The sequence below is a fragment of the Dreissena polymorpha genome, chromosome 13 (assembly GCF_020536995.1).
Source record: "Dreissena polymorpha isolate Duluth1 chromosome 13, UMN_Dpol_1.0, whole genome shotgun sequence".
In the NCBI taxonomy this organism is placed as follows: Eukaryota; Metazoa; Mollusca; class Bivalvia; order Myida; family Dreissenidae; genus Dreissena; species Dreissena polymorpha.
Window position 1 is genome coordinate 73968557 of NC_068367.1, and position 24463 is coordinate 73993019.

General features: G+C 34.0%; 2 protein-coding genes and 1 long non-coding RNA gene across 5 annotated transcripts in view; all 3 read right to left on the reverse strand.

The window, feature by feature from the left end:
• LOC127856143 (T-cell immunoglobulin and mucin domain-containing protein 2-like) overlaps window positions 1-24463 on the reverse strand; it is a 77599-nt gene that overhangs the window by 33194 nt on the left and 19942 nt on the right. Inside the window, exons 6-8 of one of the 3 annotated variants that reach the window (XM_052392175.1) lie at window positions 23798-24166; window positions 23013-23244; window positions 21877-21957 (exon numbers count right to left, since the gene is read on the reverse strand). The exons of 1 other annotated variant lie outside the window; for it this stretch is intronic. In XM_052392175.1, coding sequence (XP_052248135.1) covers window positions 23024-23244; window positions 23798-24166 — 590 coding nt within the window. In that variant the 3' untranslated portion in view covers window positions 21877-21957; window positions 23013-23023. Of the gene's footprint in view, window positions 1-21876; window positions 21958-23012; window positions 23245-23797; window positions 24167-24463 lie in introns of those variants that run through there. One more of the 3 variants, XM_052392176.1, reaches the window with a different exon arrangement.
• LOC127856158 (uncharacterized) lies at window positions 4344-6330 on the reverse strand. The gene is made up of 3 exons (XR_008037874.1): window positions 6263-6330; window positions 5207-5419; window positions 4344-4479 (listed from the first exon to the last, which is right to left on the reverse strand). It is a non-coding gene; the product is annotated as an uncharacterized LOC127856158 (long non-coding RNA).
• Window positions 7573-11821, reverse strand: LOC127856142 (tyrosinase-like protein). The gene is made up of 4 exons (XM_052392172.1): window positions 11511-11821; window positions 10991-11170; window positions 9642-9745; window positions 7573-9526 (listed from the first exon to the last, which is right to left on the reverse strand). Exons 1-4 carry the CDS (start codon window positions 11814-11816, stop codon window positions 8743-8745), a joined length of 1374 nt encoding a protein of 457 aa, XP_052248132.1. The 5' UTR covers window positions 11817-11821; the 3' UTR covers window positions 7573-8742.

The following is a 24463-nucleotide window of genomic DNA, read 5'->3' on the forward strand; positions in this document are numbered from 1 at the left end:
TACAGTGAAAATGCTTCATGTTCAACTTCAAAATACAGAACTTCTTTATTTTAGAGCACACACAATTACTAAAGCTAAAGTAGAAAGGGGATTTGACAACTGAAAAGGAGAATTTGCATTTTGCAAGGAGAAATCAGTATGAAATCAGATAAGGCTTGCAGGTAGTTTCCGTAAAATTCACCCATTACTTGTGTGAACCTTTATTATAACCATACATCATATCATTTGTCTAGAGACACAAAAAAGTGTCAGCTTGTAAGGCTGCATTTTTCTCGATTGAAACCAACTAGAATTATTTCAACATTTACCCTTGTCGATTATTAATAATTAGGCTAATAATGACATGTGTCTTAATTCTGTCTTTTTTTTTAATTTCATAATATACATATATTATTGATTATCTTTAAAAATAATGCAACAAGTTTGATTTTCCTTATATGAGAAATGTCTCCTTATGTGTTATATAGTATGCTAATAATTGCAAATTAGGTTGTCTGCGTGTATAATATAACACAGCTGTTGAAATATCATAGGTAGTGGTATATAGATATAACAAGAACATATCCCTGTATCGTTTAAATGCTTCATTTTAAATCGGATTGGACAAGATGTAAGGTGAATTTACTCATCATGGTAAAATTATTGTTTAACCCTTAACCAAACAATAATTATATTATACGGGTTATTTGCAGACAAACATTGCTAAAATGAGCGATTTCTCCTCTTATCGCATTTATTTCTACTGAATCAATTACATAAATCAAAAATGTATTGCAAACTAAACTCTTTGAATTTGGAAGGGTCAAAATGTGTCATTTGGTAATGTGTTTACCCTTTAAAAACGAAAAAAAAAACATTATTTCGATAGAACCAAAAGTGTTTCATCTAGAGGGAACACAAACTTGACAGACAGACACACGCTAGGACATATGGACTGAACAACTATGGTAATTTCAGTATCACAAAAGCACACCTTTAGCCAAATACAGTCGATCTTGTTTTAAACAACCCCTCTAAAGCATGGCACGAATGATTGTCAAACCAGGTAACATCTTAACATAGGATGCTATACATGCTGTAAGCTCATATCGGAGCTTCCTACATGACAATCGTCCTGTCTTAAGCTGCTATCCGTCTTAACGAACACCTTTTTGAGATCTTGAAGATGGTTGTTTAATACATTATTGACTGTATGCTTCTTGCGAGCTGATACGTATTTAAATGACCGATATTCATATCACAAGTCAGTATCTTTATCTCATGGCAAACAAACACATATTCTCTATTTAATCTTCACAAAACGTCCATTTGAAGTATCTAATTTTAAGTTTGAGTTTTATTCTTCTTTTAATACTTTAATTTCCATGTGGCATTTGCATGTACAGCATATAACATCCATTGTGCTGAAAAAAAGGAAGAAGAGAGAAATGATTGTCCTGTACAGTTCGACTGTTAGAAAATGAGTTAACGCTTTCTCTATTACATGTAAAAACGCCGTCTAACAATATTGTAGCCCATGGGCTTTGATGAAGAAATTATAAAATAGTAGAATTTGCTCATCATGAGCAAATTATCTTTTTCTCACTTAGTTTTTAACTTTAATTTAATTTCAATAAAACTATTCAAAAAGAGTTAGTTTCTTTTGTCTAAATGCTTCCAACGGGATCTGCTGCAAATTTCATTAAACAGGGAAATGTTAAAAAAAAAACAAGGAATCTGATCAATGTTAATCAAAATAATAATTTTACCAAATAAAGATGAAATAAAATGAGTGGTTTTGAAGAAAGTTCATTTTTTATTTTCTAAGTTTTACCATATATCATATAAAGGGAAAATAAGTGAAATATTTGGTTAAACTAACTATTGCTGTAAAATGTTTTTTTATTGATAATATGTTTACATGTATGACATGTTTAATTTATAAAACAAAGTTTATGGTGCATGTGTATTTAATCTCATTACCCAACAACATATTTTGAACTGTCCTAAAGTGATAGAGACTACAGACAACAGTTTAAATTGTATTTGATTTGTTATGGTAGAAATCATCGTTAGATAAGGAAAAATTGCTCATTTTGTCAACAATTCCTCCTTTTTCAACAATTATTTCTAGAGTTTTTCAAGAACTTTGAAACTCTTGGTATTGTTAGGTAATGGGTTAAGGCATAATTCTACAAAATTGATTGAATTTACCCATGTGTCCATCATTTTAGGATGGCAATACCTTTCTCTACCTTCTTGTGTATCTCACAGACTCTCTTTTCCCGGTTGCTGAAGACTGAACACACTGCATGGAAGGAAAGAAAATAAACATAATTCGTTATTCGATCAAAGCTTCATTTAAAAACTTTAACCTTTAATGGTAATCAGTCACTTATGTCAATGCATTGTTCTCCTGGTCTGCCTTTATTTATACTTCATCTTTGTAGGGAAATGATGTGTTTTTTATTATTATGGAAAAATGAAAAACGTATTGTTTATTTGAGGAATATTTGTTTTGTTCAAAAGTTATCATTTGTGGTCTGTTCCCTTTTTATTTGCATCAAATGTAGATCTCTATTGCTATCATTATGTCTCAGTAATAATGAGTTAATATTTTACCAAACAACACATATTGAACTGGTCCAAAATGAAGAATGTGACAGATGACAATTTAAATTGTATAACAACTTTTGTTATCTGCAATAAACTCATACAATTTGGTATTATTTATTGGTAAGAGGTTAATACATTTATGATTTTATTAGACTGGTGTGATGTGTTTTTATATAGGTCATCATCTTAAAGGGATCTTTTCACGCTTTGGTAAATTGACAAAATTGAAAAAAGTTGTTTCAGATTCGTAAGTTTTTGTTTTAGTTATGATATTTGTGAGGAAACAGTAATACTGAACATTAACCATGCTCTAATATAGCCATTATATGCATCTTTTGACGATTTTAAAACCTAAAAATTATAAAGCGTTGCAACGCGAAACGATTGAATAATTTGGAGAGTTCTGTTTTTGTCGTTAAATTTTGTGAAACTACGAAGATTGCTTTTATAAGGTATAAAATACGTCCAGCATGTGTACTCGGCGGAATAGCTCAGTCGGCTAACGCGTTTTTACTTCAGGACTCTGGCAGGACTCCAGGGGTCACTGGTACGAAACCTGCTCCGGGCAATGTTCTTTTCCTTTTTTTATTTTTTTTCTTGATTTTTTACTGGAGCTTTTACGATCCAATGTTTACATTTATCAATATAAAGCATTTAATGAATAAGTTAAAAAAATGCCAAAATCTGTGAAAAGGCCCCTTTACAAATCAGAACATTTAAATTTCGATCTAGACCATTTTCATTATCAATTAATTTATAAGTTGTCCGCCGCAAAGTTTTATTTGTACAAATTAGTTAACTAGAGCTCTATATATAAGGAGTAAAGGGGCTTTTACCAGTAAATAACTTATTAATTATACATAAACTGTTATTGGTGTTTATGAGAATAATCTCATTCAGACGATTCTAATGAGTACCTACAACATAGGGGTTTGATCAAATTTGAAAAAGTTTGTGATGGAAATACCTCCTCTACTTAGAGGTCTAAATAAACTAACTTGTACCTGTTACAATTTGCAGCAGACTATTTAGGTTCTGTCTCATTAAATTGCATATAGCAATGTATATCTTAAATACAGCATTAGCCATTGAACAAATTGTGAAAAAAAAACAATAAATTGCTCATAAATAAAAATTTCATTATTTGTGACACCGAAATCAAATGTCTGCTATAAGATTAGGCCAATTAATTTTAAGGTATTATCAAAATTGAAAACATTTCTCCATATTAGCGTTTAATATGTTCTGTAAAAGAATTAAGAACTCATTGTTGTAAAGGGAGGAATTGCTATTATCAAGCTACTTTCCTTTTGTCACATCGTTTGTTTACAGATTTCATTATAAATATTTATTTTTCAATAAAATACAAATGTAATCTGCTGGTGCTGTTGACAAATCTGATGGATAACTTCGATTGTTTGCTGAAAATATATAACCTAATGATCAAGTCAAAAGTGAATCATAGAAGTATGAAGACATAATCGTCAAATTTAAGAGATCTATCTAGATTAAAGCTATTGCAATCGCTTACTTTTTCAAATTTGATCAAAACCCCTTGTTGTGGGTACTCATTAGAATCGTCGTTAGACGACTCTAATGAGCACCAACAACAAAGAATTTAACATACAATTAATGCGTTATTTACTGGTAAAAACCCTTTAACTACGCTTTATCTAGGCCCGTGGAGATATTATAATTGTATTTGTATTCTTACCCTTTCAGCATAAATATGTTCAAATAATAATTACCTTTGTTGTTTTATCAAAAGCATGGACGAATCCATGGTTTCAGACAGGGCAATTACTGTCACTGTTTGGGATTTTCTCACCACAGCATCAACAACTGCTTTCGTCAAAATTGATAATTGTGGGTTTGGTCCACCTCCTAACAGGAAATACAAACACATTAGTATATGTAGGCAAAGTGATAGTGAAATTGTTTGGTCCAATATAGCTCTTAACTCAATACCAAACAATAACAATATTTTTCGAGTTTATTGCCCCAAAAATCATTAATTGTGAGAAAAGGAGAAATGGCTCAAGAAAAGCAATTTCTTTTTATCTCATCATGATTTCTACCCTTCCAAATATTTTGCTTCATATGTTATCATAATTTTAATAATGGTCTACAACCTCTTTTGATTAAAGAAGACCAAAATGACTTGTATGGTTATGGGATTACGGTTAATGGTTAATGGTTAACTGATACAACATGAGGGATTAGTGACTGATACATGATACCAAGCACTTTTAAATTTAACAGCCATATTAAGCCAAGTTCTTTAAAATGTTACAGTACTTAGCTTGGAATTACTCTTACCTGACAATTTAATTGATAAATATGAGGGTAGTACTTGACAAGCATTCATTTCTGGAATACAGGGGTTGTGCATTTGATCCCGATCTTGTAAAATATTCTTAACAAAGTTTAAAGAAGTCAGTATGATAAGACTCATTCCTCTCTCACGTCTGAACAACTGTGTTTACATGGAAAAAAGAGTGGCAGGATAGTTGTAGTTACCACTGATATAAGTAAATATTTTTCGACAATGATATGAAAACCTTAATCCAAAAGCGCTTAATGAGATAGATATGACTATGCAATGACTTACCTGTTTTGTTCAACAGAATAAGGTGCTCTGCAAATAGAGAGCTGTGAATCTGCACGAGGTTGTTCCGTTTTTTGTTAAGCGTTTGCTGGTCCCTGGGAAACTCTGCCTGGTTATTTAAACGTTTTGCGACAGAGCCCCAACACTGCTTTGCGGCTACAGAGGTAATGGCTGAAGAATTTGCTTCGGAATCACTAGACTCAATGTTACGTTGCACTGATAAGGAATAAAATATTTTTACAATTGCATTCCACAATGGAAAACATTTAGTATTTGCTACCTTTCAACTGTATAGCATGCAGAGCCAATTACTAAACGCAGTACAAAAAGATAGAAAATAATTAAAGAGTTTTCCGACAACTATGAAAAAAGTAATGATTGAACAAATAATTATTTTAGAGAATAGGAACCAGTAGGAACAAAAATAATTGCTAGTTAATTTAAAAACATCTTTACAACAAATCAGCTTTTCATCATAGCTGCAAATAATATCTCTAAAGTAAAAGTATAATGGTGTCATCCCAGTTTTACATAGAATAAATCTATATAGATATTTAGACATGCGTTTATTGTGAGTTTATTGTGAATACCGGTATTCTGTGGTAAACCAGCGCACACAAAAAAAGAGTCACACATTTGGCACTTCCATAAAATCCTTTTAAAAATTATTTATCTTGTATAAAAGTGTTCCCGGTATAATTACAATTGGTCAACGTATGAGGATTTAATCGTGATATAAAGTGTCTGAATGATCGAGGATGATGAAACAATTGCTATGTATTTACGAATTTCGTCGTATGTAATGTGACCTCCTCCTGGGGGATATTAATAGCACGCGTTTGCTCAGAAGAAAACTCTTACTGAAACCCGACCTGTGTGCTTGATATTTTCGTTTGTCTACTGCAATAGAGCAGGTCTCAATTATTTGTCAAACAATCACATAGTTTACCAGTATCTAATGTGTTTAACACGCACACATGATTTAAATGATAAATTTTTAACATTAAAACTCGATATAATTTAATGTTTACATATATATGAATTGCTTGCAAAATGTACCGTGTTAATATTTCAGAGAACTAGAAAGAAAATCCGATTTAACACTATAAATCCACTGTCTGGATTTTCTCCCTTGAAAAAGGATAGTTTTGTTTGATCAAAGATCTAGGAATGAACATGTTTTGAAATCGAAGTGAACATGACACTGACAGGTCTCGATAGTGGTAAATAACAAATTGTCTTCCTATTGATAACATATGCTTTCTGTTTTTAGTTTGTTATCCATTTTAAAGGGTGACTGTGGATAAATTTGTAATATTTAAGACATGTGTATGTTCCTCAAGTTTGTAATTCAATTAATCAAAAGAAGACACATATTTAATTGTGTTATCATACAGATGTTTAAATAAGGCCACTTTTTTCGTTCTATTGTTTTCTACAAAAATAGTCCATAATGTTTGTTTTCAATGTTCAAATCATTTTTCATAAGTTCTTTTCCTATACGTTATTATATATAAATGTTTTTTCTTTGGGTATAAAAATAGCCCAAGACATTAAGGTTTCTTTAAACGATCGAAACCATTGAGCCATGGTTCATTCCGATCAATTGTTATGTTCAGAATTCATTTACCAATTACTTTTTTCAAAACTATTTGTTTTTGTTCGTTTTATTGTTTTTTGTATGCATATTTACAATGATTGTAATACTATGTACAGGCATGCATGTATACAACTTTTTTTGGTTTGTTTTCTCTGCATTGCTTAACGTGAGCGTGGCCTTTTAAATACTAGTATACTAATGTAAAACATAAAACAACTCAACAATTCGTTATCGAACGAGTTTTTGGTTAATTAATCGTTTTTATGGCAAGTCATGTTTCAATAGGTCACTATTAATCGATTTGTGACAATCGCCACTCGCTTCGAGAATTCGTAATTATTAGACCGCTGTATCGAGAATACTTAAAGATTTGATATCTCGAAATATTTAGAGGTTAAGTAACTCAGTGAGTGCAGAGCAAGGTTGTTGACATTAAGATTGCCGTAACAAGAGGCTGTCTTCTTTTATTTCAAGTGTCATTCATTCAAGTGTCCTCCAAAGATGAAACAGTAATGATTGCAGGTTATAGGGCATCTCTCCTAAAGCAATTTACCGTATGCATGCATGTCTTTAAATTTAATTAACTGACAGGGGTGATGTTCTTGTACAATAGCAATATAAACGTTGTATGTGCATTTAAAAATACATTTGAATTGTGTTAAATCATTGGCTAAGTCTTAGGGCTTCGCAATGTTTTGCAGTAAAGAAATAATGCGAAAATGAAATATTTATTAAAATACAAATAACATCGGTTTTAATCAAAACAATGTTTAAAGGTCAACTGCTTTTCAATTTATTACTGATAATTAGTCACAATAAGAGTTGCGTTCATCAATCAAACCGATACACACTCTTCACACGTGTATCAATTCAAACAGTGACAGTCAAACAAAAACATATTTCGTGTGTTCTGGTAACAAAAGGTGACTTTGATTAACCTGTTCTAATGTCAACATTTTAGAGTTGGAAAAGGTTAAATGCAGCAACTTTCGTGCCATCTCTCACATTACATCATGGAAACCAGGGGGAAATAACATTTAAACATATACATTTACAATAAAGTTTCACAGTGGTTCGATAACATTAAATTGTTTATTACAAATCGAGTATGACAATTATTTCTTGTTTCGTGGATTTCCTGGATGTCAAGCAATGTGCGTCGATAATGGTGGTGACTGTCGTTGTATGTTAAGACAAATAAAAAACACGCGATATTATCTTTAAATGGTAGCTGGCATAAAAAAAAACTATAAAAAACAAAAATCAGATATTACAAAATATCCATTAACAACATAAATATATAAATATATATATAAAGAAATAATATAAATATGTTCATCATATATTGACGCTAAATGTTCAGCGCTGTGTTAGAATACTAGTTAAATGGCGCGGCGGACTTCACAATCAGGTACACTCTGTTACCTATGCAGAAAATATGGTATGCAGCTCGATGCATTAATATGCGGTAAATGAACAATAACAACACACATAACACAAATAACGATCATGAATTTAACAAGGTTTGATACTTTGGAAATGTCAACGAAGTATATATATTGTTTGATACAATTGTTGTTCTCGTGATGCTTATTTAAAGGTTTTTAGTTTATCAAAGTTGCTGAAACGATACTTAGCTTAAACAATATTTATTTATATATCACGTCGCATGCATTGATTAAGTCATGAACATATAGGATACATGGATTGAAAACGCATTTCACTAACTATCAACACGTTCTCCTGAAATACACCGCTGACAATGTTCCTTCAAAATCATTTGATCGATGAACTCATTTGGTTTACAATATCAAGAGATAGTGCTACGTTATGTAATCTTTTCTAACATTATACATTTTTATTGCCTTGGCATGGTCCTCTTCTCACGACTAGACATTGCAATGCGAGTCATCTGCGTCCCGGATTTAGCGGGAGTAGCCTAGAATGTGGCACCAATATTCAGCATTTCGACCTCCGCTCTAGCTTCATCTTGTAGGGATTCTGTCGATCCAAGACGTAGTGAGGGCAATTCATGAGGAGTAAGCTTACGTTCAATGGAAATGCATACTTTGCGGACCGGGTGGCATGTTAAATATGGCGAACCACAATTAGGACACTTGGGGGCACGTTTGTATCTGTACCAGTTTTGCGTCCAATAGCTTTGATAACCATCAATGTTGACGTATCCTGGTAACCCGTCCATTGGTCTTTCAGGGGCATGTTGACCAGTGGCTTCTGGGTAATTAAAGCTGGGGTTGACTCCGCAGTCTTGGATTTGGTGATTGCGAAACATTTCCCAAATGTAGTCTACAAAAGCGTGATGTAGTAAAAATGCGGGATCGTGGGCAGCTGTATTAAGACCGGACATCTGTCCACCAACCCACCGGTGAGGACCACCGTGGAGATGATCTAGGTCAAACTCAGGTAACGCAGTAGGACTGGTGATGTCGCGAGTCTGACAACGCGTCATAATCATACGGATATTCTCTTTTGTAAATAAGGTAAATAAGACTGAACTATTCGCAGCGATATTTCTAGTCAGTGGACCGACAGGGGTTACCCAGTTTGCAAATGGTCCCGTGGTGACATGTCCTCTACCGTTTCCCAAGAACTCCGATGAGAACACGACTGTGTTTTCTGGTTTAGCCATATCCATGTCGAGGGTGGAGTCCCAGTATGGGATGGAAACGCTCGGGTCAATTCTTCGCATTGCTTCCTCGAACCTGTAAGCATCGAAGTGCAAAATGCCTGAACATCGCATAATTTACCCATTTTATACGATAAAAGTACAATAAAAGAAAATAATAAAATCGTACATTAGATTGTCTAGTAACTTACAGTGCTAAATATACTCTGTGCCACCCAAGAAAGTTCGGACCGCCATGGGCGGACGTCGTCACAATGCCCTTATGAAGCTCGGCAAACATGTCATACACTCCATTCTAAAACATAAAATAATAATTCCTTTAAACATGTCAATAGGATTTTTTATTTACAAATAAATGAGGACATTGATTGATTTCACTGAAAATTTGGTTCTCAAAGGATCCGTTGATATTTATGAGATGCTGAAGAGATACCGATAGTTTTTTCATCGAATGCTCGGTTCTTTCCGATCTGAGTTGGTGTCTGAATGATTTTTTTATTTAATAGAAAACATACAATGTAAATATGTGCATGAGCAAGAACAAAAGTGATAAAATATAGCAGTAATACTGTCAAACACATATTATACATGAAATGCTAGTATATACTGTTGTGTTTTTTTTTGCTTTGGTTGCCTGAATGATGCAGAACTTCAATTTTGCTTCATTCGATGGGCATTTAAAAGTGGTTCATGTTTGTACGTCGACAGCATGATGGATTCATATTGTTTTTGATGACCCACATGCGTTACAAAAAGTGTGATTTGCTGGTATCTAAGTTACATTTAAAATATTTTGAAATATCCGCATGGGTTTTCAGATATCAACTGAAATCTTATCTTATTTCGAATTTGAAATATACGAATAATTAAACTTAAAACAAATATTAGGAGAAACTTGTTGTTGACATCCTTTTATTTTATTGAACCTGAATGCGTCGGACCAAAAGCCTGTAAAATACAGGGGCGAAACAGAAAACTTAACTGAATATAAAAAATGATTATAGCATGTCGCCCCGGCAAAGCCTTTGGATTGTAAACTGGCTTAAAATCGCAACAAAACTAAACATAGCCCAATTAAAATCATTTATAATGGATGATACCCAAATGACTAAAACACTTAATTTGGAACCGATTGTATGGCGCGCCTAACTAAACATTAGGCCCGGAAATAATTTTAAACACACGTGTTAGTACACATTTATTTCTTAACAATTTTTAATAAAAAAAAATAAACCATTTTTCAAGCAATAATAAAAAGATAATCTAAGTTAATTCTTACTGCAATTGAAATGCTTGCTCGATGGTCCAATTTATATAACATCAATCGACTTAGTACATTTTCAGGCTCTATGAATTAAATACAAGTATCACCTAAATTCTTTTTTGTTCACAAGATATGAGAACCAAGCATCATATAGTTCTTATCCCTGTTACCATCGGGATTGTAGTAGTTTAAGAGCACTTTCACAAAGGCGAAAAGCTTATTTGACAACTTTCAATATAAGAGACAGTACACTGTTACATTTATAAATAACCATACCGTTTTCATTGTACGCAAAACTGTATGAAATGCATTTCTTTCTCCGTTGGATAGCTGTCTATATTCCCGTCGAATTCGGAAACCTGTTTGCGGAAACCAATCGCGTGGATAATCGTTCGGACGTGGATGGTTGTACTGGGGCTTGTTTCTTAAGTGCTTCATGTCTGTTTGTGATACCATCTAATTGAACAAATCAGACAAAGACAAAAGAATAAATAACGTTTTCGTTTCTGCCGAATACATAACACCGTTAAGAGACCTGTCTCATGCTTATAATTATGTGTTAAGTTTGCTGAAATATTTATTGAAATGGCATATAGCTGGCAAAGAAGCCTTGTTAGCCTTGTAGTAAGCAGCGTTGTAAATAATACTTATCACTGATAAGTTTTCTTACAATTATATTAAATAAAGTACTTCGTATGTATTGTTTGTGAAGGTCCATAAAATAAGTAAAAAATCTGAATGTTTTAGCTAACATAGAGCTATATGTAAAGTAAAGTAATTCTATCTGCAAGCGTACGAATTCAATAAGGCCGTTAGCGAGATCCACGTCCGTCTTCGTGAAGAACTGCCAGATACAATAGAGGTACACATTCTCTGGCGTATTCAGGATGGGAATTACAGTTCCAGCGTTGTCAATCGCTATTTGTTCGGCAGCTGATTGGTTTGCATCTTTCAGTACGTTGATGTCTACAACGGACCCTGAAGCCTTTGGAGGAGTGGTGGATGCTAGTGAGGAAAGCCTGTTCACACAGTCAGCCAGCTGAGGTGGCAAGACATTTTCGAGCGGTGTAGCATATCTGATCACAAATACACACAGGACCATTGCGATTTTCTGAAAATAAATAATTTAATATTAATAATTTATGTAAGACCTCCAATAACTTGCTGGTATAAAATGAAAATTTGGCTTCGCGGATTTTATTCGTTTGTTTTGTTTATTTGTACATAATTATTAATGGTAAAACAAACTACTGAGGCCATGAAAAATAATGTCTACTTTGGTTACGTATTAAAAACAAATCGAAACAACTATTTTAAAAGCCTAATGCTGTGATGTATACCAAGTAAGAGCATGTTATTGTCAGTAAATTATTTGGGTGTACATGTTTTTGAATGCGATGTAATTCTTTGTAGCAAAATTATGACACCGATGTTTAAATCTCTCATGCATTATTAAAACATCAGTCTGTTACTAAACCACATCGTATAATTTAGCATTTGTTAAAATGAAATTAACTTCATACTTAAGATTATATAAGCCATTTTTAACTGAAATGAAATATATCATTATTCAAATAACACTACGAATAACTATGTATTTAAAACGTTTCGGTGATGCAAGGATGCAGATACAAGAAAATCAATACAGTAATCTGGATAATATGTTAAATAATGTTTGTTATGTTCAAAAGCCTAATATGAAGCATCGCTAATGGAAGTCGCATTTTCATCTGGTTGCAGCCGGCCGATTAGTAAATGCCTGTTTCAGAAACGGTCTTCTTGACTAATTTGAAGTGACAAGGAAGGTTTCCGATCCTGTTTCCTGTACACATGAAACATTTATCTGTGCATTATTTATAAGTGCATGTAGCATTATGTATGTGAACATACAACCTTTTATTACAGTCACAAAAATAACATCTAACTTTTATAACAATAGTTATCAGAATGCATTCGAAACAAGGCCTTAAAACTCCAGTCCACATCAATATTTCAATGTTTCACATATACATCTTATATTTGCCGTGATAATATAATTTAGTAAGTATATATGATCGTATTCACTGGGGGCTGACGAGGTCAAAGCGTAGTCCGTTTCGCTACGACGTCGGGTATATGTTTTACTACGAAAACATTGTGTAAATACACTACTTAATCAGGCGAGTTTCATCTTTTCTGGTGTTTATAAATTAGAGAACGGAACATCCAGTAATGTTAGGCACTTATTTTCAATAACAAACTAAAAACAAATGCGCGTAGTTGCAACCTTTAAGTTTATTTTGAGCTAAAATCGAAATATTTTTATTTGAAGCAATGCATAAGGTGGTTATTCTGTTAAAATTACCAATTACGGTAACTTAAATTAAATAAAACTACATGTTACTTTGATTCAGTGTACATTACACATTTTAAAGTACAAAACAAGTTACGAACATGTGTTTTAATTATTCAAATGCTTTGTTTCAAAGGTAATTGCAAGTCGCTTTATGTATAGGTTTCGCACAGAGTATGTATTGGTTGCGCAACGAAGTACAAATATAATGTATAGGTTGCTCAACGAAGTCTCTGTATCCATTTCAGGACATATCACATGCAGTTTGCAGTTACTGCAGACTGCCATTGCCCAGTGCAAAAGATGCCGTGCTTCACTGTGCGCATGAACATCAAAACGAAAAGGTTGATCCCGGTGAAAGCCGGCAGAGCCCCGGTATACCGTCACTACGCCGGCACTCACCGGGACTATACCGGCATCAGACCCCGACAGAGCTGCGGCAACGCCCCGGTTTAACCGGGGACAACCGGGGCTCCACCGGGAAAGTATTCAAATGTTCAATACCTCTGGGATGAACCAGGAGTTACCGGGAAGGACCGGCAATGACCGGCTTGGCACTGGAAACAACCGGGACTACACCGGGAACAACCGGGACGGCACCGTCAGAGATCCGGTTTACTTATGCAACGTAGCTATAAAGGGACTCTGCCGGCATTCACCGGGGCTCTACCGGGGCGTTGCCGTAGCTCTGCCGGGGTGTGTGTTGGCCCCGGTGGAGCTAAGGTGCCGTCCCGGTTGTTCCCGGTACAGTCCCGGTTGTTTCCGGTGCCACGCCGGTCGTTACCGGTCCTACCCGGTGACTCCCGCTTCATCCCGGAGGTATTAAACATTTTAATACTTTCCCGGTGGAGCCCCGGTCGTACACGGGTCATCCCGGTGGAGCACCGGTTCATCCCGGTAGGGCCCCGGTTCATCCCGGTAGATGCCTGATCACGCACTGGGGCTCCGCCGGCATCATATTGAGACTGGGCCTTAACCGCATTGTAACACGAGGTAAATTTACCGGCCGTCATGTACGCAGTAAACAATAACCTGTGACAGAAACCCACTGCCACACCTTTACAATGATATATTGATTATGAAATTGCGGATTAATGCCATTGGGGTCCTACTTTCCACACCTTACGGCTGTTACAGGTGTGGATTTTACAGGTAAAATCATGTATACGAACATGAAATTCATCTCAAAATTTGTTGACGATAACCGATTTTCAAGAAAATCGCTTTGATATATACAATGTAAAAATCAAAATCCGTATGAGATAAATAATGATCAAAGTTGGGACATGGGATTTACTTTGACATAAGCAGAGTTTCGAATAAGCGAGTTGGGGATAACGAGAATCGAATGTTATTTGATAAAGAGTACCGTATGCTGAAAACCTATCGTCGGTCTCTATCAAAATGAACGTATAAGTGATTGTCACAATGTGAAGATGCGTCATTTTTATTGAGACCGACGACATTAGGTTCTCGACTCTCAACTGTCATCTTATATATGGATTTTCGATTTTAATCGTTTCCTTTGTCCTAGTCGTGAATTTAATTATATCATAATGTGCATTACCATGTCGACTGTGCGCTTCGGATCATGTTTTGCCGTTGTTAGTACCTCTTCCTCAAAGGAAACATCCAGCCACTCCATGACTCCGTATTACAAAAACACTTTTCTTTATTTTGCCTTTGAGAGATAACCAATACGTCTTCTGTGAGAAACGCATACACGCTAAAGCGTTGTCGTAGCGAGGCATTTACGTATACTGTCAGAGACATGATCATGCCTAATAATAATATTTAGCCTTTATTTCTGATAACTGGGTCACCCTACACATTTCTAAACACACCAGTGGCTTAACGATACATGGGCCAATATGGAAATTGTAAAATTGTGTCACTTAAACGCAGTTGTAAACCTTAATTGCATTTTTTTAAGTGAAACTTTACTTCGGTTTTATAAATCAGCGGTATATTTCATGTTTAACCGCATAAACCAGACACATCTTGGATTATAATTTGATGTAACAGCCCTATGAAATGTCAGTGTGCTTAAATTCAGAGTTTTGTTATTAGAAAAGCATAATCTTACATGTTTAAACACAATTTTCGACTAATCCGTTCTCGACGTCACGTGTATTTAAACAATGTTTTCGTAGTAAAACATATACCCGACGTCGTAGCGAAACGGACTACGCTTTGACCTCGTCAGCCCCCAGTGGTATTATCCGTTTTCAAAACAGATACATTGTAAAACGTCGATGAAAACCATAGCATGATATGATAGCACGGAGGAAGTAGTACTTTAAAATAAAAGAAGGTACGGTCTTTTCTTTCAATTGCAAATTATTATCTTCTTCAAGTATACAAGATACGAAAACTGGTGCAAAAACGCATTTAATGGGAGCAAATTTGTTGATATAGACACACTTTTGGTTCTGCAACCAATACGAGTAAACGGGTAAATATCGGCGTAAACTTGTAAGCATAACATTTCATTAATGTCAACAATGTAAGGTTGCATGTGTCATATAAAGATTTTTTATTAAACATATGTTTTTCAATTCATATTCATATATAAGTTAAAGTATGCGAGATTAAAATGTTGTCTTATATACTTGTCTTAAAAATATTTATTTCACACAAAATGTATTAAATGCTCACACAATTGATACAGTTATTCGCAACACATCAGAGTACGTCTTTAACATCTGGAAATCTGGAGTGTTTAAAGCGGAATATTCAAAGGCGAACCCAATAACATTGAAATATTTTATAGTTTGTAACAAATATGTTTAAACTAAAAAAGCTATATAACTAAATTATTGTATGGTCTAAATATTCATGTAAATTGGTTTTAGGTTGCGGTGGGTATATTTAAGAAATAATTCGTGTACGTTATAGTTTGTTTTCGAATAAACCACGGCCGGAAGTTTAGATGCGTAGGGATTAAATCCCGAGTGCGAATAACTTTCGGCTGTTCTGTCGATCAGATCTCCGCCCTCAAGACTTTCATTCAATCATACCGGATTATTACGCTGGTGGAAAATGTATCGACATGTTTTGTTTAGTTACAGCGCGTGCTTTCAGTGTATTAGCTCCGCCCATAATTATTGCAGAATAACCCATAGACGATTTTTTTTTCTTTGTTTATATGAAATTTGGCACGTGCCGTGTTAGAATTAATATCTTCTCTTTTTGCAATAGTACAAAAACAAACCGCTTAATTGTTTATAGGGAAAAAGGGTACACATTGTATTTATTTGTCCTTATTTAACGGTTAAGTTTATTCCATTGGTTTTTATGTTTAATGTTATAAACCATGAATACCAAAAAGTAAGGTTTTAATTCAGGCAATACATCATGAGAACAAATACGTTTTGCTATATATATGGCGATCAAATGCAAGAACAGGACCATCTCCATCACATTTGTATTACATTAGCAATATGTGTTTATAATTACTAAAAACAATTAACTGAATAACAAATTGTCAATATTTATATTATATTCATTAATAAAGTAATAATTTACCACTTCCTTAGGTATTCCTAAAATCTATTTAAAAAAAATATTTATAGAGTTCCTAGCTGGTAAATCTGTTTATATCTAAGATTTATCCCCGTTTAAGCAAACCATGTTATATTCATTTATAAATGGGAAACGGAATAGAAACTTTAACAAAGGAACTTTAGTAGGCATGCTTTAATATGGTAAATACAAGTACTTGCTAAATCACTTTCGTTTCAAAAACTTCTATACCCAGGGTATTATTGTACACATCTCTGATAGTAATAATGCTTCTCAGAAAGACGCAAAACATAAACTTCTGTATCTCTGATAGTAATAATGCTTCTCAGAAAGACGCAAAACATAAACTTCTTTGCATATGCCAGATTTAACAACTTTGATATTTATGCAAAATTTAAAAAATCAGCATATTTTTTAGCAGTAGACTTTAATAAGTGTAGTGAATCATGCTGTATAATATATAAATACGATTATTTTAATTCAACGAGTCATTATTAGGTTAATTTGTTTAAATTTACATGCATAACATTTTTCGTCCGACCATATTTCCATGTTATTATCGGCTTAGACAACTGTAACATAAAATTTACCTGCGATAATTCCATGACAATATTGGATTTGTTTTGTAAAGACTTCTAAAATTGTGTGAATAACATTTTGGCGAAATATTATTATATATACGAGAAAGGAAGGTTATTGAGCTAAACAGAAAACCATTCAAATAAAAATAGGCATAAAACATGTAACCTATCAAATGCTACGTTGTCGAAAACAAAAACAATCGAAACACTCCTCATCTTTGATGTTTACATAAAATGTATAGCTATTGGTCAAAATGCGTCGTTTAGGTTTATACAGTAAAACACCGACTTGCAAAAATACAGGATATTGGTTTTATTTTGGGGCATAACAGTCAAATTCATTTTCTTCAATTACGATTATATCCGTGTGTGGTGAAATTTGGGAATTTCGTAATTATACAAAGTAATGGTTATTTTGTAACATGGTGCAAAATCTGAAGGTATTTTTGCTATACTAATTCCGTATCTACACGTATCTGGATATTTTGACAAATAGAAATCTAATTACAACATTCACCGCAAGTAAAAAAAACACTATTTGCTATTTAAAATAAATCCATAAAACGTATATTTGTGGAATGAAATTTAAACATCTGTAATGAACTGTTTTCATCTCTACCAGGGTTGAGAAAGAGTTAATAGTTGTTCAGGATGCGTTCAATTGCCTTGGCTGGTATGTGTTGTTTAGACCCATTGAAAAAAGTATATCACTTAAAGGAATTCCGTCATTTAATATTCTATTTTTATAAGACAGGGAGACACATGAGATGAAAGGATCGAAGTTCTTGTTGCAATGGTTAGAGTGATACAATTCCGCATTTATGATAATATAACAGAAATAAATTCGTTATTTCTTAATTGTTTATTTGTATATATTTGGTAAATTTTGTATCTCGTTAAATATATGTTACCAGACCACATCTAGCGTTGAAATTTGGGCTAATGCTATAAGAAACATAGATTGTGTAAGTGTACTTTATTTTTCAAAATATTCTACGAACTATTCGTTGCTTTTGAGTATTACTGGGCTTTTAATTCTTGATATAGAAATGGAATAAACAAGAGTAAATGTTTTTAACAAAAGAAAACACAGGATATGTGTGAGACCTTTCCGTTTAAGAAAGAAATACATTTGGGCCGTGCTCTACATATGTGCGTACAGATTAGCCTGTGCAGTTCGCACAGGCTTATCAGAGACGAAACTTTCCGCCTAAACTTGATTTTTGTAATGAAAAGACTTTCTTAAAACGAAAAATATCATACAAGCAGAAGATGTCGTCCCAAATTAACCAGCGCGGACTGCACAGGCTAATCTGGGACGACACTTTACGCACATGCATTAAACCCCATTTTCACAGAGCAAGGCTCATTTCTATAAACAATAAACTGTCGAAATATATTGTGCACGTTCAGACGAACATCGCGTTTGTACTCGATCTTGTCATTTCTATACAGTAATATAGTTCAACCAAAACTCCACAGGTAACGCCGATTTTACACTGAATAGCTACATAACGGTATGTTATATAGGGATAAGTTAACGAGTTAGCAAATACGTGGCCTTCTGTACAGGGCATTGTAAATTTTAACAATCTCTTGCACGACGGTTACATTACATTCACCTCTGTGTTGGGCTCAGAACGGACTATTGTTATGAAAGCGTCTCATTCATGTCATGATCATACCAAGCGTTCATCATTGAGGTTACAGTATACTTAACAATCTCTTGCACGACGGTTACATTGCATTCACTGCATTAAAGAAAACCATCTCATACCATGATATCTTATATCAGTCTTAATTCATTATTATAAAATTGATATGGTTTTTTGATGTTAAGAAACCAACATACATACACACGTCGAAGCAATTCCGAACGTCACTCAATAAACATTATGTTCAATTGTTTTTATTTGTAAAGTGCGTGGAATGATTCCATCTGCGTAAATGGGCAATAAAATAGTTCAAAGAAGTTGCATTAAAACTCGCAAGTTTTTGCACGATTTATCGTACATTAAAAAGTCATATTTCTTAATTTAATGCATGCGATCTTAAATATCCAATCAAATAAACATTGAATGCGTTTGTTCGGTTTTACCTATTGTATAGGCAAAATGGCAAGCTTAGCATTTCGCAGAGTTGTATGTGAGAGCAAGGAACGACAACTCTGCGTGGAGATTGAAATTTTAATAGAGCTCAACTTTCTGAGACTTGCTCGTTTTTCTCTTTATTGTAAAGTGTTTGTTTTGATCGATAAATACAAACATATTTTTGTGGCTTATAATGACCATATAATACGTGTTCACAGTAAGGTTAAAATCAAAATCGCGTAATTTATTACATGCAAGCACAATCAAATGTTAGAGGAGTTAATACTGGAAGAAACTAAAAAGCTATATCTATTTTATTGAAACGATCGCAGTGCACGAGAGCCATAAACTTCGATAACAAAATAGAATGGTTAACTTCCTTTTTATGAAGTTTTTATACTTGACTTGCAAACACGATATCATTCACATATCTCCATTATAATCTAAAATTAAATCAGGCCTAATAACCATTGGGTAGTGGGGTGGGGTGGGGTGGGCTATTTCGGGTTGTTTCAAAGTATCTCACTCATATCACGAAGACCAGTGTTAACCTAATCGATTTGTTTTTTCTAGTTCAGTAGATGTACGAGAATTAAGTGCTGTTGTTTCATCAAAGGTACGTCTTACATGTCCGTCATAATTATTCCACGCCAAATCCGGAAAGGATCGTAAAACGGTGAACGGTTCAAACATCTAAGCACCCGACCTTTTTCCAGACATCTTTCTGAGGAGCTAGCCGATCCATATCTTGAGAGCCATCACGGTGCGTTTATTGTAACGTTTGTCTAACAAACGAGACACCTGACTTAAATTACACAAAACTTACATCAAGATTTTAATGACACTTAAAACGTACTGAGCTTTAGAACATATAAATGATTTCTTTCTTGAAGTGTAAATTAATATTTAAACTTAAATTGGTAAAGGTAAAATTTATCGAAAGACCCGACGCGTATATAAGTAAATTGGACTTTAAAACTTAGAATGATTTAAATAACAATGTATTAAACAACAACAAAAAGCAAAAGCAAAATAAACACGCGTGTTTCAAGTAATGTTTAAGACTTCGAGCAAAACTTAATTAAGTTACATGTTTGATTACCTAGTTGCCTGAATACAAGTAACGTTCTCAGTAGTTGCCGCCAATATGTTATTTAATATAATAACAGCTATACAAAATACTTATATTATAAGTATTATATTCTTAGTAAAAGTTCGTCGAATTTTATTTCTCAGTACTTGGTAAAGGCAGTTCTATCCCACCATACTACTAATATTAGTCAACGTTCAGGAATTAGTACATATTATTAGCTTCGTAGTTCTTTTCAATAAATAAATATTTAAAACATTTCATCAAAATGCCCTGCTAGGTATCTGGTGATGAGTACACAACTGGTTTGACTATATGATTACAAATGTAATGAACTGTCCATAGCCATTCAACAATGGAATGGCTTACGTAAGACTAGACACGCACTGGCAGATTATATTAATAAATGTAATCCTTTATGTATAGGTAAACGATAGGTTTCCGAAAAGATTATAATTATTCAACAAACCGTGGTAAGTTGAACAAAGATAGATGATCTAATTCTTGGTAAGCAAACATGGTCGTTTTGAAATACTTTATAGACACGTTTTATCTACAAATATACCGGAAATCCTGTCAAATTAAAACAAGACGATTGCTTGTAAAAAAATTCGCGGTAGAAAATAAATTCCCTTTGACTGGCATTGCGATATTTACTCGTGCTGTATATATGCATTATAAAAGAAATAAATGTGTCTCATTGATAAGACGTAAATGGCAATACCAAGTTCGGATATGTTTTGCGCAATTACTGTGTCGAAATTGTATTACATCCGGTTTGTTGCTTGCCAATTGCTTACTAAACCAATCAACTACCTATGTCGCGTGTTTCTATGTGTTAGCCATAGCTTAAAATGTATATGTATATGTGTTTGATAAGGCCGCCTCAAATTTATTGTCAAAGGGGCCTTTTCACTTTTTGGTAAAATGACAAAATACAAAAAAAGATTCAGATTCGCAAATTTTCGTTTTTGTTATGACAATTATTTGTGAGGAAACAGTAATACTGAACACTTACCATGCACTAAAATAGCCAGTATAGGCATCTTTTGACGATTGAAAAACCTGAAAATTATAAAGCATTGCAACAGGAAACGATTGAATAATTTGGAGAGTTCTGTTGTTGTTACATTTTGTGAAACAACGAGGATTGCTTATATAAAGTAAAAAATACATCCTTCATTCTATGAGCACGGATGGCCGAGTGGTCTAAGACTTTTTTCTCCAGGACTCCAGGGGTCAGTGGTTCGAGCCCTGTTGAGGGTTACTTTTTTTCTTTTATTCTTGAATTTTATTGGAGCATTTATAATATAAAGCATTTAATGACAAACTTCAATACATGCCTAAATCTGCCCCTTTAAGGGCATTTGGTGCTTTTAGTTGGTTTTTCATTAAGTAAAACATAATAATGTATTCATGTATGCATGTTTCATTTAGTTCTGTTCTGTTTTGTATTGATGTATGTTTCATTAGATCATCAACTATACTCTATGCCCTATTGGTATACGTCAAAGAGTTTGCTACAATATAAAAGACCAAGACACTTAAAATTAACGCTTTTATTTGCTACATACATTCATTCATTGGATCTGCAACTTGTACAATTCTTCTAAGCGTTGTGCATACTGAAAACAATATCAACATTAATCGTTTTAACCCTTTGCATGCTGGGTAATTTGTCTTCTGCTAAAATGTCGTCTGCTGAATTTCTAAAATAAGCATTTTCTTCATTTTTTTTCAAAGAATACTATCAGAATAGCAAACAGTTTGGATCCAGATGAGACGCCACGTTCTGTGGCGTCTCATCTGGATCCAAACTGTTTGCAAAGGCCTTTAAAATTCAGCTCCAGCGCTTTAAGGGTTAACAATTATTTAATTATTAAAGAAGATAATACAACAAATTACACCAAGTATATTTTTCTCAGTTCTGTATAAAAATATAGAGCATGACATCCTAATATTGTATGTCTAGACACAATGTATAATTGTATCCATCCATCCATCAATCCATCGCCAAACATTAAGGCCCCTTTAATATTTGCAATCATTGACAGCATTGCACCGAATACAACTACACACGGAGTATGCTCTTTTAAGTGCAACACACTATAATGATCGCACTAAACCCAAAGCAGGATATGACACTTGACAATTTTCAATTGGTTATGAATCCTGAAAACAAACAATGACGCATGAGAATTGACCATTTGATTTTCGCATTATAGCATTAGATAGGCATAATTTAATGTTGATTTTAACCGGATTCATTCCTTTATTGCAACATGTGGAACATAAGCAAGTCACATCGCATTCTAAGTAAGAATCGACCTGAGAAAGTTTTTGTTTATTGATTTAATATGGTGTTTCAAACGAAAAGAAAGCGCGATGTGAGTAATGTGTTTTTGCCATTTGATGACTCAACAAACTAATAAACGTTTTGCAATTAATTAAACAGTTAAACATTTATAGATATTAGTGTCAGTGTGAATATATCACAGGGTTTTATAACCAAATTAATTTAATTCACATCTTTAGACAAATAAATTTAAAAAAAATAATACTTTAATACTCGTGGTGTTAATTTCTAGATATTGCTTTTACGATCCATAGCATGAAAATAATTTACTTAGCAACATATGTTGATTTGTGTGTTTGATACAAATCCTTGAAAGGCCTATACCTATAAGGTCATCACACATCACAAAGGTCGCACGTTTTCCTGCACTGCAGTAGGGAAACCTGGTATCCAGGCACGGTATCCGGTGCGCAGTATCCAAGAGACTTCCAGTAGCTACACTGGAAATGGCTATCCTCTATGTCTACACAGGCACCTGAACCAGGTCTGTCTACACCAAGGGTAAAGGCGGTCCCCATGTTGACGGTAATGTCAACGTTGCCGAGCGTCGAAGTTACTGAAGTGTGTAAATATTGATGCAGATATTTTCATAAATTTTGTGTCTGTGTATTTACTTAAATGTGCACATGCTTTTGAATATATGAGGTCGAACAGTTAATCTTAGATATAGCTCTTACTAATAAAAATATCAAAAGAAAATGTTCGTTTGTAGCCAATCAAAACATGAACAATGATAAAATGTCTGTAAAGCTGTTCATTAAGTATTAAGTGCAGACGTGTAATGCTGACCACTACCTTCAAAATTCGAAGCCAGGGTGGCGTAGTGGTAGAGTGTTACCGTTCGCGTCTAAAGATTCCTAGTTCAACCCTCTATTTAGTTTCTTTATGGTTTTTTTTCCTTTTTAAAATAATTATTTAAAACTAGTGATATTAAATCTATTTTATGTTGGTAAAATTATTTATGGTTTATTTTCTTTCGGCAACGTGCGCATTACTTTAAGTTAAACAGTTATCAAATATTCACTTTTTGCAAGCTGTAATGATTATTCATCATCAAACAACAACAAGCAACTCAAGATATTTCGGAAACAAGTACAGCGTTATCTCACCTTTTGTGGGCGCCGTCTCTATAACCGTTGGTAGATGGGTTGTTTTGGCCGTCATAGCAACAACGCCATGGGAACCACAGAAGCCGCAGTGAAGAGGGCACTTTTCCTTGGCGATGGAATGCAATCCGGAGTTCACATCAGAACAAAAGTTGAATTGATCCAGATCGGCACAATGAAAGTCAGAAGTCTCCTGATTCAAACACGGACTTGCTGAAGTAGGAGATGTAGTTTTACCGCAGAAGCCGCAGTGAAGTGGACATCTCTCCTTTGCGATAGAGTTCAAAGCGGAGTTCACATCAGAACAAAAGTGGAACTGATCGAGATCTGCACAACGGAAGTCAGTACCCTCCAGATTTACACACGTGCTTGCTGAAGTATAAAAAAGTATTACTGTAAAGATTGACATTGTTATGGATATATATAAAAAAACATATATTATGTTAAATAAATCTACAAACAAATATGTACTCAATCCTGATCAACGATCGCTCCCGTATAATTATATTTTGGTACATTTTGATGTGCACGATGCTTATAGCCAGAGTATCTTCTACTTTGTTCTAACAATATCTGACAAAACTGTCTTTAGATATCATCAGATCAAATATAAAAATTGTGAATATATCAAGGGTAACTTATTACCACCATAGACATATATGGTGGTTG

What these genes read in the sequence shown, in the direction of transcription:
- LOC127856142 (XM_052392172.1), bottom strand. Translation starts at nt 11,816, where the DNA reads ATGGTCCTGTGTGTATTTGTGATCAGATATGCTACACCGCTCGAAAAT. An exon ending in TTTTGCGTACAATGAAAACG is followed by an intron (nt 9,746 to 10,990) that starts GTATGGTTATTT and finishes TTTATGTTTTAG; the next exon opens with AATGGAGTGTATGACATGTT. An exon ending in CACAGAGTATATTTAGCACT is followed by an intron (nt 9,527 to 9,641) that starts GTAAGTTACTAG and finishes CGATGCTTACAG; the next exon opens with GTTCGAGGAAGCAATGCGAA.